Source organism: Myodes glareolus, chromosome 7, assembly GCF_982192425.1.
Source record: "Myodes glareolus chromosome 7, mMyoGla1.1, whole genome shotgun sequence".
Classification (NCBI taxonomy): Eukaryota; Metazoa; Chordata; class Mammalia; order Rodentia; family Cricetidae; genus Myodes; species Myodes glareolus.
The window spans coordinates 33,629,951-33,642,278 of NC_142032.1; the positions used below are offsets into that span (position 1 = coordinate 33,629,951).

At 44.3% G+C, this 12,328-nt stretch overlaps 1 protein-coding gene across 5 annotated transcripts in view; it reads left to right on the forward strand.

Moving 5' to 3' along the window:
- The window catches only part of Glis3 (GLIS family zinc finger 3), a 442,586-nt gene that overhangs the window by 147,333 nt on the left and 282,925 nt on the right, over positions 1–12,328 (forward strand). For 4 of the 5 annotated variants that reach the window (XM_048438769.3, XM_085693756.2, XM_085693757.2 and 1 more), the window contains 2 exons: positions 628–835; positions 8,793–9,906. In XM_048438769.3, the coding sequence (XP_048294726.3) occupies positions 628–835; positions 8,793–9,906 (1,322 nt within the window). The remainder of the gene's footprint in view (positions 1–627; positions 836–8,792; positions 9,907–12,328) is intronic. The other variant, XM_048438771.3, reaches the window with a different exon arrangement.

Consider the following 12,328-nt stretch of genomic DNA (forward strand, 5'->3'; position numbering starts at 1 on the left):
ACCCAAGGTTAAAGGGATATAGCTTGACTATAATTCTCTCTTAAAGAAGCTATCGAGACGTACAGATTCACAATCAAATCAGTTCACTGTTTTTGGCTCACCCCCCCAACAGTATTGGCTTTATTTACTCTGTGGTTCAGAATCTTAGCTACTCTAGGAAGGAGTTGATTTGATAAAGATAATTCTGTCTACTGATCACCGTTGCCCTTCAGTTAAGGATATTATAAATTGTGACTTTCAACTTAATTTTCAACAGCTGATTCTCACTTCTGCACAGTGAAATTTAGCCACATTTGGTTTGAGTGGTGATTACAAAAAGCTTTTTGCTATAGCGTTACAGACTTTGCTTGGAATCACCTGCTTTTTGCTCTAATGAGTATTAAAAGAGATACTTTTGTAACACCAGCGCCTGGGAGGTGGAGGCAGGGAGAACAAGGGCTTAAGGCTGTCTTTGGCTACATAGTAAGTTGGAGGGCAGCCTAGACTACATGAGACCCTGTGTCAAAAAAAATACACTGAAAAAGGACTGTCTCTAAAGATGAGCCCCGCTATAAATGTGCACATGTGTGTATGTACTGATTTCTGATGTAAGGGACATGAAAGCTAACCTGATTCATTTGTTTTTAGGGGCTCTTGGCTTTGGGCCTCAGTGCAAGTCCATTGGAAAAGGCAGCTGCAACAATCTAGTGGTCACCAGCAGTCCCATGATGGTTCAGCGACTGGGACCCATTTCACCTCCAGCAAGCCAGGTCTCCACAGCATGCAAGCAGATCAGTCCTAGCTTACCGAGGGCACTGAATGCAGCCAACCTGAATAGACCTCCTTCAGATTCCAGGTCTCAACTTACGTTTTTTTCCCCCCTTTCCTTCTGGTGTAACCATCCCCCACGAGCGTTGTCCTCTCTCTCCCTGAGCACGAATGTACCACACACTCAAGTCACTCATTCAGCCGCTCACTGGTACTGAAGCAGCGCTTTTATGGTTAGCCTCGTAGGAGAACGTGTTTAAGAAGCGAATATGTGCCATCCCTGATCAGGATGAATGACGTCATAGCTGTTGTCTGGTCATGTGAGATTCGGGAGTCTCAGGTCCCGAAGCCTCGTTAGGAACTTGTCACTGCCGTACACAAAGCAAGGCCCATCTTGGCCAAATGAGATGCTCTGCCCATCTGCCAGGCTTTCGGGGGTGCCTTGCAGTGTCTCGGGGCCGGCTTACAAGCTGTCAGTCTGTTCGCTCACCTCTCCACTCATCTACTCAAACATGTACTAAGAACCTACTGTGTGCATGATGCAGCAGGTTAGGGGCATAGCAGAGAGAACAAAGGTAGGAACCACGAATTCCGATGTGTTTTGGAAGACACAGCTTCACAGTTACTCAAGCCTTTAGTTAAATTTATTTGGTTAGGTGGCAGCTTCAGTGCAGTACACCTTGGGTCTTTCTCACGCAGAAGAGTTAAACTGAGAGAAACCACTTCCCTCTAGACAGAATTTTACCTTCCTCAGGGTCCATGTGTGTGTGCTGGGGGTGGCGAATCAAAGTGGACTATGGTATAACGTTTAAGATCTGTTTCTTTTGAAGATTATTATTTCATCATTCAGAAGTTACTTTCTTGGGAAAAGCACAGTGCAGAATTTTTGCCCGTATCAGTTCTGAGATGATGGATCTTCCAGAGGAGCTGCTCCCTGAGTCCTTCTCTGCCTGCTATAACCTGCCGAGGTGCCTTGTAGTTGAGACTCTGTTTCTTCTTTTCCCTTCCTTCTGCTCCTCTTTCCTGTCCTTCTATCCCGGCCTCCTTCCAGCCTCCAGCTGAGATTCTGAAATCATGACTCCCAGATCGCTTATTTATGCCTTTTTTTTTAAGGTGAAAGCTTGTGTTCTACTTGAGGCTTTAGTGATGGGAGGCTGCTGTCACCATCCCATTGATGATTATGCCTCAAGGGACTCCTCAGCCTTGCTGAGCGCTGCATGTAAAATTAACGCTGCTCATTGGTGGGTGTCATTGGAAACCTTCAGCTTCCTGTCTGTGGCAAGTCCATCCCATGCCTGGAAGGCAGTCATAATTAATGGAGAGACTGACGGTAGGCAGGACTCAGGCCGCTGAAGCCAGGAGCCTTACGCAGTCTCTTTCATGGTGCGGCCAGAGGGGTCATTATCTCAGTGTTTCCTGGCATATCTGATTCCTTAGCATAATATTTTATCCTTAAGAGACAACATCTTGACGATGCACTGACAAGTGTTTTGACTATGTATTCTGTGAGATCTTCTCAAGGAGTGTGTGTGTGTGTGTGTGTGTGTGTGTGTGTGTTTCCCTGGATGGGCAGAAAAAGGAAAAAAAACAGGACTTGAGAAATGGCTAGGTGAGGTAGGGTAGAATCCATGTATAGCAGCTTGGAAAAGTTGTGTACTTTTTGTGGTCGTTACATGGTTTGTGTGCTCCATCAGGTGAATATAAGCTTGAGAGTCAACAGTGTAACCTGAAGGCATTTTACAGTCTAGCACTGAAGAGAGGCTAGTGAGTAAACCAGCCATTGCCTCAGGGTCTTCTATAGGTAGATGGGGGCCACGGAAGCCATGGACCATTCAGTCTGAGAGATGCTTACCCTTTGAACAGCTGCGAAGTTGATTGTTTTCCCTGCAGTTCTATAATTGCCATGCACTGTAGAGAATGGGAGCTATAGAAAAACCAATGCAGTGACCACAAGAAGCACAAAACCTTTCCAAGCTGCTGTGCATGGCTTCTGTCCTACTGCACCCAGTCATTTCTCAACTACTGTTTTCTTTTTGTTTGTTTTGTTTTTTTCCCATCCTAAAAAAAAAATTCCCAGAGATCTCCCAGAATTAGAATTCGGCAGTAAATGTGCTCACCCTGAGATTACCATGAGTGGAACCCTGATAAACACCCTTTAAGTCCACATGACTACATACCCTACAGGCCCTGGCTTTCCTGGCCATCAAGTTGTCCAGATAATAGACACAGTTTTATAACTTTTCCCAACATATATAGCTTAAGTCTTTTGTAAGACATCTTTTTTAGCCTCATATCATTGTTTCCTCCTGGCCCAAATGTGCCATTTTACAAAGAAAGAACAGAAATAAAATGAATTCTTACCAGTTCTTTATTAATTGGTCTTTAGTCCTTTTTTTGTGATTTAAAAAAATGATAATTATATCATTTCTCTCTTCCCTGTCCTCCCTTCAATTCCTCTCTTTCACATTCATAGCGCCTTATTCTTTAATCATTATTGTTGAATATATATGCAAATAAATATACATATACATACAAATATACAAATATATACAAATAAATAGTAAATGCAATCTGCTGTTTCCTTTAGTGTTCCTTTTCTGAGTACTCTTTATGTCTAAGCACTTGTCACTGGGTAACAGTGTAGGGGGTTCGTCCCTGGGAGAGGTTCATTCTCCCTCTCTTTGCAGTCTTTAATTGCCTGTAATGCTTCAGTTAGAGTTGTGGACCTGTGAAATTTCCCCCATCCACCTTGGCATGTCAACTGGTGTTGTCATAGTTCAGGTCTGTCTAAGAAGCCATACTGTTGAGATTTCACAAAGGTAGCTTCCCTGGTCATAGCGAGAAGACACACTATTTCCGGCTATGACAGTCTTTCATCTCCTCTTCCTTTAGGGTGCAGGGCTTGAGTGAGAGGTGTTTCAATGGCAGCTGAGTACCCTGTGCTGGGTTGTTCTCTGCCTTCAGACGAATTGTGGTCTTCTCTAATGGTCTCCGTCTGCCGGAAAGTGAAGCTTCTTTGATGAGGAGTGAAATCTGCATATACCTGTGGCTATAAGGATGCGTGTTCAGAATCAAGTCAGGAATTCTGCTGGTCTAGCAAAGTGGCTTTGTTAAGCCCCCTTCTAAGTCTTTGATCTCACCGGATGTGTGTTCTTGGCTAGGTATACAGTATCAGATAATGAGTTCCCTCCTGGTGAACAGGCTTCAGCCCAACTAGGTAGCTGTTGGTTGCCACCAAGATATAAATGCCTCGATTGCACCTTCAGGGACAGCTTGCAGTGCTGACCATTGTGGTTCATAGGCATCACCCCAGGGTAGGATTACTGCGTGTTTTACTCCCTTCGTAACTTGCATTGCAGTTCTGTCTCTTACTTTAGTGTTACCAATTATAGTTTATTGGATTAACCTACAAGTCTTCTATTTCATGCCTCTAGTGATTAGAATAAATTCTCAGGAGGTAAGATTTGTTGGTTTAAACGGCTACTAATAGCAGCTTTTAATAGTTGCTATTAATAGGCATTCTTTCAAATTGCACTACAGAGAAGACCAACCCTCATGTGAGCTTGACAGTGGTCTCGGAAGCATATGTTTAGTTTTATTTATACATTTTATGAGTTTGGGATAATAATTGTGTAATTGTCATAATTGATATTTCTTCATTATTGATAATATTGAACAGTTTTTAGACATTTGCCAGCTATATTCCTTTTTTTCCCCTCTTTTCTTTCTCTCTTTTTTCTTTTTCTTTTTCTTTTTTTTTTTACTTGATTTGAATGTAATTTCTTCTGGGGCTTTCCTCTAAGAGAACATGCTCTGCCTTTAGCTTGTGCTCTGTTTAATCCAATGATGGGAATCCTGCCTTGGTGCTGTGTATTTCCTGCGATAACTGCCCAGACATTTCTATTAGCACACCACAGTGCTCAACCAATTCTGCACTCTATTGAAGAGTCAGGAGCCCATGTCAACTTCGGTGTCACGCATACCCTGCTGTAAAGGCCATTGCACATCCATCCATCCCTAAGTGACAAGTAGGGGACCTCAAATAACTACTTCATACAGTTGTTTAATCTCTCAGCCAAGCAGGACTGATCAGTAAGAGAGATGGGATGCTGCTTGTGTGGGCTTTGAAGATACTTAGCTTGTCTCGTGTGTGCGCATGCATTGTGACTTTGAACTCACGACTGAATATTCATAGCCCTAGTAAGTATCATCCTTGTTGAAGGTGTGGTTTCAGGACACAGAAAGCTTACTTAATTTGCCCAAGGTCAGTTTCGCAGCTTGTCTTTGCAAAGATTAGCAATTGCCTAGTGATATCAGTCTAGATCCAAATAGTGTGCATTGTTTTTATATTCTAAATGGAATTATTGGCAGCAATTGCCTTTTTTTTGTTTTCATTATGCACACAAAACTCAAAGAAGGCCAAGAAAGGGACTGAGAATAGACTCTAGGCTCCCTGTGTGTTCTGCCATCTTCTAAACCTGCTGGGTTCATAAGGCATACCTACTCTTTTGGAAGATTTACTGAGGTACATAGATGACAATTTCCAGATAGGCTAGGGCTGATCTTTCCCAGGATCTATGGGTTTATGACACATATATGTTATGTATTATATATTGTCCTCATAGATTTAGTTACATGCACACTTGATATATGTACATGTGTTTTTCTTCATGAGCATCAGTATGAAGAATTCCATATGACCTTTAAGTTAAAACTCCTTTGACGCTTTAGAACAAAACAACTCAACTTGGTCAGCATGGCTCCTACGGCTTCTCGAGAGCATGCTTTTCCTAATGGCTTCTAAGTTTTACACTTTGCTTTTATTTGGTTTTAGTTTTATCGTCTTGCCTTTCACATACTGTTCTAAATAAACCAGTCACCAGAAATAATGTCGTTAGGATCAGATGAACATATGGAAATGGAGATTGCTCTCAGTGTGGTGACACAGCTCTCTGAGTTCTTTGTCACTTTCTCTTCCACGGGCCTGGTGTGTGTAGCAGCAGGGGTTACAGGCTAGAATCTTTGGCAGCCGTCACACTCGTTCCGTGTACTGCTGCAGAAAAACAGGCAATTTGTGTTGCAGCCCTAGCTTGGGTGATTCTAAGCCTGTTCTCACCAAGTCTTCTAATCAAGCAGAGCATTGTGGACCACACTGGGGTATATTGTGAGAAAGTGAGAGCTGGCTAGGTGTCTGCCAATCACTTCCCCTCATTCGTGCTTTATTAAGGTCCTCCCATCATCCCTCTGCTGTCACAGTTGTCATTATTTTCTTCTTATAAAAATATTTTAAGAGTTTAGTTAGTTTGTCATAGTGTGTATTTAATAAGTTAATACATAAAATGCTCTGTAAACTTGGTAAGTCACGGTTATTGTTTTTATGTATTGATTCTATTCTTTGAGGTAGCATCTTGCTATGTAGTCTATGTTGGCCTTGAAGTCAGGATCTTCTGCCTTCAGCCTTCTGAATCCTAGGATGGGATCCCAGGCTTGTAGCATCAAGCTGGGTTCTTCTTTATGTACGCGCTTGATCAACAGGAGTTTGGGTACTTAGTTTGTTTCTAACACTCCAGCAGGTACCAGGGAGATAAAAAGCATCCTTTCAGTGGAATGGTCTTGTCATTGGTGAGCGTGATCCTCAGAGATAGCAGAGATGGTGGTTTAGACAGTAGAGGTGCTTTGTAAAGAGATAGACTTCATGGTTAGGGCTTTGAATGATTAGGTCTCCTAAAGTGCATCTTTGAGAGGCATAGGAAGTGACTGCCCTTTGTTGGAAGTTTTGTTCCTGTTAGGTATTTGAGGTTTTGGAGGCAGGAAGGGGCACAAACTTGTTCTCTGTTCAAGCCTTTGCTTTTAAGTAGACTATTCAGTTTGCTTTCTGAAAGATTTTGACAGCTGCCTTGGAAAACTGAGACGCCGAAGAGGTTAAGCAATATGTCTGCACTTGGGATATCCTGTGCTATATATTAAGCCATGTTCAGCATAATTTAAGAGAAATGAGTTGCATTATTAAAAAATGAACATATTTCTCTGTGCAGCCATTGAGCCAGATAATGCAGTTTTATCAGCAGAGTGCATACAATTTGCATGAACTATTCTGACTGTCAGTCATTGCTTAAAAGTCTGGAATGTTCTAGAATGGCTGCTTCCTGAGAGCAGGCACCTGTACACCATGGAGCCCCGTCAGTGCTCTGACATCCTATAGTTTCTTAGAGTCCATTGTCTCTGCTTCGTATACAGCATTTTTTACTGATGTTGATTGTATCTGAATGTAATTCCTGACTCTCACGTGGGATAGGGTCAAAAGGCTCTTGACATCCAGTCACCGGGAGCCTTCTGCTGAGCTCTGCAGGAAGAACCACGTGTTGGAAGCGTGCTTGGGAAATAATTGAGAAGTATCCACGGGGTGTTAGAACCCGAATGGTTCAGAGACCATTTGCAGACTGCAGAAGGACTTTGATCCAAATGTAAGGACGTGAACCAAGAAGCAGATCTCTGTCAAGGGCAGGTGGACATAGGTTCCTGCTGGGTTTGTCATTGGCAAACATTGCCGCACCCGTCGGCAACTTCAGGTCCATTGCAGTGTTACCATCGTATGCCGTGCTTTTCCGGAGCTGATATGTTTTCTTGTTAGTATTCCTGGGTTGGCAGAAACAGTGTTCCTGGTTTCCAGTTTGTGAAGTGGAGTAGGGAACAGGTGAAATGATGCTTCCCCCTTCCTCTGTAGCAGGTTGATATTTAACAGCCAGAGACAGTGAGTGTGTTTGTGGAAGGAAGTCACACATTTTGCATAAGAATTTTTGGTAATTAATGTATTTAAGTAAAGAATCTAGAAAGCCAGTTGCAGGAACATATGGAATAAACCAAGTTTCTCAGCTATCTGCTACGTCTTCATTGGGATCTGGAACCTTTTTTTCCCGCTCTGTCTACATGTTGATCCTTTTCGGGATGAATATTCTGTTTGAGGGATATAGCTCTTCTTTCCTTTTATTGTTATTAAGGCAATAATGTCCCTGGAAAGAAAAATGGATTTTCAAGGGTCTGTCATTATAAACCACTTTGATATGCAAACAATGAATTGTGACATTTTTAGCACTTCTTTTGTAAACGGTAAGGACAGGGAAGGAATTGTTATAAAAATGAACCACTGTAAGTGAATGACCTGTTCTTGGCCTGATGCTGCTCAGATCCAAGGACAAGAGCTCATGGAAAACCTATCTTAACAAGTGTGGCTAAGACCCACGTGGCCTGGTGCATGATGCCAAACGCAGCTTTTCAGGTTGTTACTTCTTCATGTATAATGCCTTTGTTCTATGAAGGACTATTCTGTGTGTGTGGTAAAGGGTGAACTCTGCCTCCAGCGTGCTAAGTATGCACTTCCTCACCGAGGTATGCTTTCTGCCCGTGTATTTTACATTTTCACACATTTTCTAGGGTCATTTGAAATGAATAAGTACTTGGCATTGTAAATTGCCCTTTGAAATGTCTAATTTGATAATATCAGTGCCGCTAAATTGTAAAATTATTAGTAAGTCTCTAGCACAAACATTTAACTTGGAAGGTTCACATCCCTCCCAGGTAGATTTCAATTAGAGATTACTGCTGTTCAGAATTTTGTAACCTGGAGGCCTACCATGGCATGGTGCACACAGTAGGTGCTTAGCAGAACCTTCTTTGGTTTGCCAAGACAAGCAGCTATAACTTTTTCCTAGTCCCCAGTTTTCCCCCTCTACAGAAAAAGGGATACTTTGAAATAAAGTGAGGACTATTTATTCTCATTAAATTACTAGAATTATTTATAACAATAGCTTTCTCATTATTCTAGTAAGCATTAGCTTTTTATTGTTTGTCTTGGTACTATATTATTTACCTGGAGCCTAAAGCCTTGGATTCTGCAGGCAGTCTAAGAACTTGTGTTTAGTGCAGAATGCAGTAAGGGAAAAACCTTAAGGGGTTGTCGGTGCAGTTTTCTCTGCGCTCTTACGCAATCCATGTCTCGCTGAAACGTTTGTTTGTTTCTCTCCCCTTCTCTTCGGCTGCTGCTCCAGGTCCCTTATTCTGCAAGAGTCCCTGGTGTCCACGACTTTGAGTCTGACGGAGACTCAGTCCGCCTTGAGTGTGAAGCAGGAGTGGTCTCAGAGCTACCGGGCTTTTCCTTCACTTTCATCGAACCATGGCTCCCAGAACGGCATGGACTTCGGGGACCTCTTGAGCTTGCCTCCTGGCACGCCGGGGTCCAGCAATAGCGTCTCTAACTCTTTGCCACCTTATCTTTTGGGCATGGAAAATAGCCACTCTCCTTACCCTAGTCCTCGGCACTCAGCAACCAGGTCCCACTCCACCCGCTCCAAGAAGAGAGCCTTGTCCCTGTCTCCGCTGTCTGATGGCATTGGGATCGACTTCAACACCATCATCCGCACGTCGCCCACGTCCTTGGTTGCCTACATCAACGGATCAAGAGCCTCCCCTGCCAACGTGTCCCCACAGTCGGAGGTCTATGGGCATTTCCTGGGTGTTCGCGGCAGCTGCATTCCCCCGTCTTGTGCAGTGTCCAGTGGGCAGAAAGGCGTGTTGGTGTCCGGTGGAGGACAGGTGCTGCCAAGCTATGGCGAGGATGGTACACTGGAGTACGAGCGCATGCAGCAACTGGAGCATGGTGGCCTGCAGTCCGGACCTGTGAACAACGTGGCGCTGCAGCCGGGCCTACTGGGCCAGGATGGGTCGGCCAACATGCTCAAAACGGAGCGCCTGGAGGAGTTCCCAGGCAGTGCCTTGGACCTGCCCTCTGCGCAGCCTCTCCCTCCTCTTCCCCCGCCTCAGGGCCCCCCACCCCCATACCATGCCCACCCACACCTTCATCACCCAGAGCTCGTGCCTCACACACAGCCAGTGGCCCTGGCCCAGGCTGGCCTGGATGAGGATGGGGAGATGGAAGACTCGGGGGGCAAGCACTGCTGCCGTTGGATAGACTGCAGCGCCCTATATGACCAGCAGGAGGAACTGGTGAGGCACATCGAGAAGGTCCACATAGACCAGCGCAAGGGGGAAGACTTCACCTGCTTCTGGACTGGCTGTCCGAGGAGGTACAAGCCCTTCAACGCCCGCTATAAGCTGCTGATCCACATGAGGGTCCACTCGGGGGAGAAGCCCAACAAATGTACGGTGAGTGAGTTGGAGTTGCCGAAGAACTGCGCCACCTTTCTTGGAGGCTCAGCTTGATTGCATGCGTGTATTTTATCAAACACGGGCATGATGTCAGGTAACCGCGTCTCAATTCTTGTGGAATTTGGATGTGTGGTGGTGAAGGTACCCGTAAGGTTCCTTGCCTCTTCAGCTAGCTGGCACCAGGGGAACGTTTCTTTGATAACTGGTGGCAGTTGTTTTCTCTCACTTCTAGCTCACGCCCCATGCCACTGTGAGAGTGGAGGCCAGTCTTCCTTAACGTAGGCTGGAAAAGCGTGGGTGGGACTCAGTGTTCTCTTGGCTTCGCGGCATGGGGCATGTGCTGTGCCACAGGCAAGCTTTTGTGATTTTCCAAAGTATGAATACTCAGGGTTTTTTGTGTGTTTGTTTTTAACCTCTAAAAATTTGGGTGAGATTTGGGGTCTGGGAGGAACGGTTCTGACATTTAAGAAAGAAATTCTCCACGTAGGAACTGCTATTGTTGCAGCACGCACTCTCAGGCCAGCGCCTCCGGCCTTTCGGAGTTGTGAAACTCATTAATGACTTACAGCAAGGAAACACCAGGGGCCACCACAGGACCAGGGTCTCATGGGACCTCCCTTGATTTTGAGGAAAGAGGGTTTTGTGGAAAAGCATAAAGTCAGTGGACTGAGAAGGCTGTGCCGTTGGTGTCGAAGCACGTGGGTCTGATGTCTGTCCTGCCTCTCTGTTTCTCAACACTGATCCTGGAACTGTGATCCTGTTTCTTGGCAGAATCGACTGGTTTTGAATAATATGATTTCTAAATGCTTTCACAATAATTTCACACCTCACAGAAACCCTCGGGGCTTACAAGCAGGACTTCACCCCCGGGATCACAGAGATAGCTCACTGAAGTCTTTGCAAAAGAGAAGAACATATGTTTTTTATTAGTCTGGATGGACAGGAATAGCTCTTCAGAGTTAGAACTGAGAAGTCTGGGTATTCCCTTCATGTGGAGCCTTCTAGCAATCAGCGATGGGTGAAGACTATAAACCCGTTGAAAAAGGAACTTGTTTGAACTGTGACCTTCCAACCAGAGTCACCTCTTTCTGCAGTATGAGATATAAAGTGTCTGGACTATGTTTATGTTTGACTGTAGATTGGCCAACCCGATTCATGTGAAAGCACACCATACAGGCCATAGCAGGAATGCAAGCATTAGAGGCACTTTTCACCACGCAGTAGGTATTTTTGAAAGAGGCTTAAGACTTTCTGGTGGAATGAAATTGCATTTCTTGTCATTACATTAGACCCCATGTTGTGATTTTTTTTTCTTAAGGAAAACCTGAAGCTGATGCATTGTGAGCGTGCCAGGTTCCATGAGTGAAAAGAATAATTACATTCCAGGAGGCCAAACCGTACTCTGTCAGTAGGGTTCTGTGTTAGAAATGCCAGAATGAGACAAGCGATTGAAGGCAATTCCATTTACTCTGTTTGGAACACAGGAGCCTGTTGCAAACAGGAAAGACATCCAGTCTCCGAAGGAAAACAGTTCAGCCTTTTAGTTCTGACTAATCCTGCCTGAAAATAGTTTACTGGGTTGGGTTTTACTGAAGTAAACATTAAAGTTTGAATTATCAAAAAAAATAACTTTTTTGCATCACAACATTAATTTTTATGCAAAAGGCCTTCCCCATTTTCACCTTTTATCCCAGAGTTCTTCAAGACATACAGGTTTGCAGAAGTGGCGCTTGCTAAAGTGCATGGTGAATATTAAGAACAGCTGAGAGGTGCGTGTGTGCAGACCTGCGCCTCTGTTCACTGTGCCATTCGGGACGGGCCGATGAGGTCATTTTGCTTTCCTCCTCTGCCGTCTCTTCATTAATAGGTAGAGCCTGTGCAAAACTCACACTACTAATCCGATAGCGTATGAAAGCCAGAGCCACCAAGCACTCACATGCTGTGGTGCAAATCAACTCAGACAAAGAAAAGTTTCTTAGCAGCTGATGCTACAGCTTCACTGCTGGAAGGGTATGTTTTTAACAGGAAGATAACCATTTTCACGTAAGCTTACACATCATGAACTTTATTGTCTTTTGTTATGTGGCTGTATGTCATGTACTTCAAGTTTAGGCCTACAGACAACATGGCTGAAGCCATGCCAGGTGAAACGACCATGCTCTTCTCTTGGAGAGGAGTTCTTCAGGTTTCTGCGGTGGCTGCCAGACCTAGGAATAGTTTAAATTCTAAGGCCCAGTCCGATGTCTGACTTCCATTACTCTTCTCTATGTGATGGTTGGATTTTGCCTTCTTTTTCACTTAACTGGGATTGTTGGACCAAGAAAGGGGATGTTGGCCCCTATGTGTTTGGTGACCAATACTATAAGCAACACACACATTTAAAAAAAAAAATAATCAACCTTCTGGGAGTTATGGTAAA